Source organism: Amphibalanus amphitrite, unplaced genomic scaffold, assembly GCF_019059575.1.
Source record: "Amphibalanus amphitrite isolate SeventyFive unplaced genomic scaffold, NRLGWU_Aamphi_draft 000155F_arrow, whole genome shotgun sequence".
Classification (NCBI taxonomy): Eukaryota; Metazoa; Arthropoda; class Thecostraca; order Balanomorpha; family Balanidae; genus Amphibalanus; species Amphibalanus amphitrite.
The window spans coordinates 929,458-935,502 of record NW_024881650.1 but is presented as its reverse complement, the minus strand read 5'-3'; the positions used below and the strand labels follow the sequence as shown (position 1 = coordinate 935,502).

The 6,045-nt window shown below is 56.3% G+C and overlaps 1 protein-coding gene across 1 annotated transcript in view; it reads right to left on the bottom strand.

Annotated features, from left to right (window-relative positions):
• Positions 1–226: 226 nt before the first annotated feature.
• Positions 227–6,045, bottom strand: part of LOC122383124 — a 32,188-nt gene continuing 26,369 nt past the window's right edge. The window contains exon 3 of the mRNA XM_043369273.1: positions 227–2,503. Within this exon, the coding sequence (XP_043225208.1) occupies positions 883–2,503 (1,621 nt within the window). The 3' untranslated portion in view covers positions 227–882. The remainder of the gene's footprint in view (positions 2,504–6,045) is intronic.

The following is a 6,045-nucleotide window of genomic DNA, read 5'->3' as shown; positions in this document are numbered from 1 at the left end:
TCGAAATTTCGCACGTGCAAGACTCACCCCCTCGCTCGCTCCGTTAGTCGCCCCAAAAGGCGCTATACTGGTAATACTCAAGATCGTCTATCCTCACCCAAAGCAGGTTTGCGGGGATGAAATGATCGTACTTATAAATGGTTTAGTCGCATCGATACCTATTTTGTCTTCATATGCTGAACTCTGTGTAGGTATCTGTTATACGAAACAAAAAATAAAAACGTCATGCAATTGAATAAGGTAAATTCCGAAAAACGTCCCTAAGCAACACATGGGTGCGAACAACCACAACTCAGGCTTCACAAAAAAAAAAAAACACGAGCAATACAAAGAGATGTCGTGTACCAAATGTGTACCTAACCCATCCAAACGTGTTATCATCATATCACATCGCCTGCACATTATAGGTATATCATTATAATATACATAATGGAGTTGCAAAAACATCAAATGGTATATCAAATACGACCTGTAGGCATACACCTACGCTCAGTCACATCCAGTTCTCTGCTTGCATGTCATAAGCGCCTGCCGCTTTGCCGGTCAACCGGCGTTTGTGGTATTTATTTCTAAGGTCATCAGTCAGCATACGATACTCTCGATGGATGATTTACAGAAATTCAGCACCGCAGTTTGATCTGTGAATATCGTGGGCGCTTACGCATTATAATCGTGTATCACCATTATCATTTAATGCAGGGTATCTTCGATGGAACCGCATGTATGACATAAAATAACATCGAGCTGCATTTCGGCTCGACAGCCCGGTCACACACCTACAGAGTCATGCACCGTGTCCTCATTATAAATCACAGACTGGACCTTCCCTATAGAGAGCACCAGAGATGAGCGATATCAGCGTCTGGCGGCGATCCCGGCTCGCTACCGCGCCACGATGGCCGCTGGCGCCGCGGAGCGTCCGCTGAGCAGCAGCTCGGTCAGCCGCTCCGACTCGGCCGGCAGGAAGCCGAGCTGCACCAGCGTGTGCGTGGCGCGCGCCGTCAGCGTCTGCTTGTAGCGCCAGATAGAGGTGTCGCGCACCGAGTCGCGCCGGAACTCGGTCTCGCACGTCTTCTGCAGCGGCCCCACGCAGTCGGCGCGGTAGTGCTGCAGCTGCGCGTCGCTGGTGCTGATGCTGTAGGACAGACAGCCGCCCAGACACGCCAGCGGGAAGTGGTTGTGCAGCGCCACCACCCGGTCAGTCCGGTGGAAGCACTTGATGTACTGGCCCGGCTTGGTGTAATTGCGGCTGCGCTGCACGTGCTGCAGCATGTGCATGTAGCGCGGGATGTCCGGCTGCCAGGTGTGCTCGTGGCCCTGCACGTCGAAGAAGTAGACGTTGCGCGCGTTGTACGAGGCGATCTCCCTGCCGCGGAGGTGCGCCTGGTGGTCGGCGCGCGGCACCACAGAGGCCATCAGCTCCGACCAGCTGTTGAACGCGGTCGGCATGATCACCTCGTCCGTGTCCAGCAGCGCCACGTACTCGTAGCGGTAGAGGTTGCGGTAGAAGCAGTCGTTGTAGGGCACCAGCTCGCTCTGGCGCCGGTTGGTGATCATCTTGCTGAGGTAGAGCCGCTGCAGGGGCGACAGGTTGGGCTGCTCACCGGCCAGTGTCAGCGGCGTCACCTCGACCAGGCCCTGGCGCTGGTAGTAGCGCAGCACCTTGGAGATGTTCGGGTGCACCTCCAGCTCGTACAGGAACACCTTCTTGGCGCCGAGCACGCGCAGCGTCTCCAGCCACTCCACCAGCCGGACGGAGAGGTCGTGGTCGGGGAACGACAGGCCCTTGACGCAGACGGCGAAGTCCTGGCGGCGCTGTCCGGGCAGCGGCCGGTTGTTGACCACCTTCAGCGCCACGGTGGACTTGTCGCACGGCCGCTCCACGACTGTGACGGCGCGCGGCACCATCTGGCGGAACTGGCGCGGCACCTGGCACGCCATCAGGTACGGCTGCAGGATGCCCTGCTCGTAGTTGCCCCACTTCTCGTACCACACGTACTTGTACTCGATGACGGGCGCGATGATCGGGAAGGGCAGCTGATCGAACCACATCTGGCAGTGCGTGAGCAGCGTCGGCTTCAGACGGTCGATCATGACCAGCAGCCGCACCAGCGGGCCGATCGCCAGCGCCGGCCGGTTGTCGTAGTACGCACCGTAAAAGTTGTACGTCCCATTGCTCGTCTCCAGCACCTGCCAGTAGATGTTGTTGAACTTGATGTCGTAGAGCGACGGCAAGCGCGCGCACGTGCTGTTGACGCGCGAGGTGCGCATCACGCGGCGCGCCCAAAAGTCCATGGGCAGGTTGGGCACGGTGCGTTTGACGGTCTCGAGCGCCTGCCGCTCGGACTGGGCCGGCGAGGTGTCCACCAGCGGCTCTAGCTCCAGCAGGCGCTCCAGTGGCACCGCGTCCGTCGTGGACTCGGGGACCTGCTGCAGGATCTGTCGGGACGGAGACGCCTGGCCCGGCGCCGCGGAGCGCGCCTGGCGCTCCGAGCCGGTGAACCTGCCGGCAGACGCGGGGGACGGCGGTCAGAGTCGGTGACATAAGCTAGGTTTATGGTTAGAGCGGGTGAACCTGCCGACAGACGAAAGGGAACACTGCAGTGTGGCAGGGTATAGGTTGTGGCAGAGAACAGAACCTACGACAGATAACAACAACGGCGGTCACAAATTAACATATGAAGAAGACGGGAATACGAGCTTGTGATAAAGTTTGGACGGTAATCCGTTTAACTTTTTATTCAGTCTTATTTTATTTTTGAGCGTGTCTGCACCATGCACAGTGTACGGTGCTAGCTTTCCACGCCACCCACAGTGCAGTTACACCGGCACTATCTGCTGATTTTCACCCGGTGACGTGAATTGACGATAACTTCTGCGGAGGCTACGCTGACGTTGCCGTTCAGGCTGAAGACAGGGCTCGGCCGCTTCATTGGCTTCGGCCGCTTCAGGTCTGTGATCGCTGAAGAGACGATAGCTAGTATTTTCGACGAACGGAGATGGTCCATGGCGTTGCTTTGTTGGGGACCTGGACATGAGAGGTAGGTATGACGTCCGTTTTACGTGAGGATATCGTTCATAAGGTGTTAAACCGCCTCAACGTTCCATTTAAAATATAATTGTATGCAAACGTCGAACGTGAGGATGTGTTGCAACGTTTTACCTGGCGATGTTCTTACGCATTAAATGAGATGATAACTCTCGGGCCCCACACGCACGGGTCAAGGCCACCGTTTGCCACTATAGTAGCGGTGATGAGTTTTACACCACCCGGCTGCTCCTGAATAACAGATTGTGCCGGCGAGGTCACCGGGTGGACCGGCCCCGGAGGACGTGGTCCTTCCTCTCTGTCCTGCCCTCCTGGTTCTCAGACCGGCCCCCGGAGGACGTGGTCCTCTCTGCACCCCTGCCCTCCTGGTTCTCAGACCGGCCCGGAGTCGAGGCCAGCGGGCCAGCATCCACAGGAAATACTCCGGCCGCCCTGCTCGGCGCGGCGGAAGGACGGCACGGAGACGACTGGAACTGCGGGAAGCCCGCGGCGGCGTCAGGGACCTCTCTCCCCGTCCCTCCCTCCCCGCCGTGTGTGCGTCGGTTTCAGGGTGCAGCTGGACACCGCACGTCCGCGCAGCTGGCGGGGATGTGACGGCCGAGCGGAAACTATCGCTAGTGCCAACGTGTGTGTGCGCTGAGCTGAGTCTGAATCAGACATTTCCGTTCTGTGGCAGAAAGGCCTCGAACCGATCTCCTGGTACGCAGCCTAAGATAGCTTCGGATAGACGGCACTCGTTTGCCGGCTCAGCCGATTATCGACTTGCTAGAGCCTGCCGTTTACGTGTGAGCGCCTTGCTTGGACAATGTCAAACAATACGTAACTAAGACTTTATAGGTACTTAAGTTTCGTCAAAAGCACAGTCATAACGAATGTTAGGCTAAAGGTGAACAAACTGATATATTGGTACGGCCCTCCAGCAAAAGAGTGGTTGGTTAGCCTATGTCCTTTTGGTGTAATAATATTAAATGACAGGGACACCTCTGTGAAATGACTCAATAGAAATGAGAAGAGGGTTCGTGCACACACTTCGGCAATGGTTTTCAACAGCCATTATACGTATTCATCAATGCAGATCGATTATTTTGATGTTGGCAACCAACCAGGCAACCACTAATACCTGGAGGGCCGTACCTAAACTCTATGAGTTGAGGTCGAGATTACAGCCAAGTCGATAGATGCAAAACAAAATTAGCTTGTTCATTGTTCGTGCGACCCGCCAATGATCTTGTTATTATCTCGGTGCAAAATACCTTTTAATTGGAAACACATTTTAACTGCTGATCGGCACGAGAAGTGCGTAGCTAGCTGCGAACAGCTGCGGAACATTCCTACCGCGGCAATCAACACATCTGTGACAAGGTCGCCAGCTGCCACAGTTTGTTCTCGCCTCTGTTGAGGAGCACAATGGAACTGGGCCGCCCTTTAGGTAAGGCCGCGATCCACCTGGGTTGCGGCACGCGAGAAGGCACCGACGGCGAGGCCGCGTGCCACCGGCGCCAGTTTTGCAACGGACGGCTGCTCTCAGGACAGGGCTGGGCGGGGAGAGCACAGGTGCTCTGCGGCTGCGAGAAGGGTCAATTAGATCCTCGATACCGCTGCAGGTCTTCCAAATCGTCTGCAAATGAGGACCAGTTACCTCATTGCGCTGCAGGTAGGCATAACCGAGTGTATGTGTGGATTCTGTTTGATTTCTTATTTTGCTTGCATGCGATACGAGCATTTGCTTTGAGTTTTCCAGCGGTGTTTCGGGCTGCGTCCTCGAGCGATATCTTTCTCCTTATGGACCAGCGAAATGAGAACTGAAAAAACAACATCCATCCATCAACCCTGTCGCATCGTTTGGTTTCCGGCTAATTTCAGTCCCATTGCTCCATCCTTCCGGCCTTGTTCTGACAGTGCAGCGCGGCAGTTATAGTCCTGTGTCGCCGGCGGCAGGGTCAGGCCGGTCTCCATCCGACCCTGGCAGCCCCGCGACGGCCACTGCAGGCCTCGGTCAGCACACCGCCCCCGGCGCGAACGAGGCGCATCGCCGCGCCGCCAGGAACGCACTTTCACTGTCGGGGTCGGCGGCAGGCAAATGATATACCCACCGAGTATATAGATAACCGGCCTGTGCCGATGGCCGGGACAGGCGGCGAGCGCTGCACATAGGCGCGGGAGCCGGGGGGGCAGTGGGGGCAGCTTGCCCCCCCAACTCTGGGGCCGTGGGGGCGGTGCCCCCACAGCTTTGAGACGGAATACCACACTTTTTTTGCAAATGTTTTCTTTTTTTGTTGAAAAAGCCGAGGGGTGAAAAATAAGTGGCCTAAAACCGGTGAGAAAACTAGATTTGGGGGTACCCTAGGTTAATCTCTATTATGGTGTGCCCCCACAGTCGGAAAGTAGTTCCCGCGCCCCTGGCGCTGCATCAATGTCGAACGCAGCCAAGGGCGGCATTGACACGTGTGAAAGATTCTCATCGAATTAAGAAAATTAATGGCTGTGACAGCCAGGAAACAAAGAGTTCGTAATGGAATAACAGCCACATAGTCGTACCTCATGCATAAAACAACCCAAGGATACCCAATGATAATTTATTTTGTCTACCAAAGCGAAACATGGATCAAGTGAATTTGAAAACAACGAAGGGTTTTCTACAAATCTTCCGATGAGAAACAATCAAACCCTTGTTGAGGCGGTGATTCAAGCCGACCTTACACCTGCGAAGCACACCTGTGTGCCTTGCGTCGCCGTCGTTCGACCACGCCTCAGCGCCGGTCGCCAGCCTGTTCCGCTCGTCAGCTCACATGTGCGCCCAAGGCGGGCGCAGGTCGGCAGTGGCTGGCCATAGGGCCTTGGGCTGGCCGGTGAGGCAGCAGTTCAGCAGGCGGTACGGCCCAGCGGCCGCGGCCCAGTCATCTGCGGGGAGGCCGGCGAAAACCAGCTCGAGCCAGACACGGCCGGAGCTCGGCCGAGGCCAGTGTTTATGACGAGCGCGATCGGCGGCGCCGGCG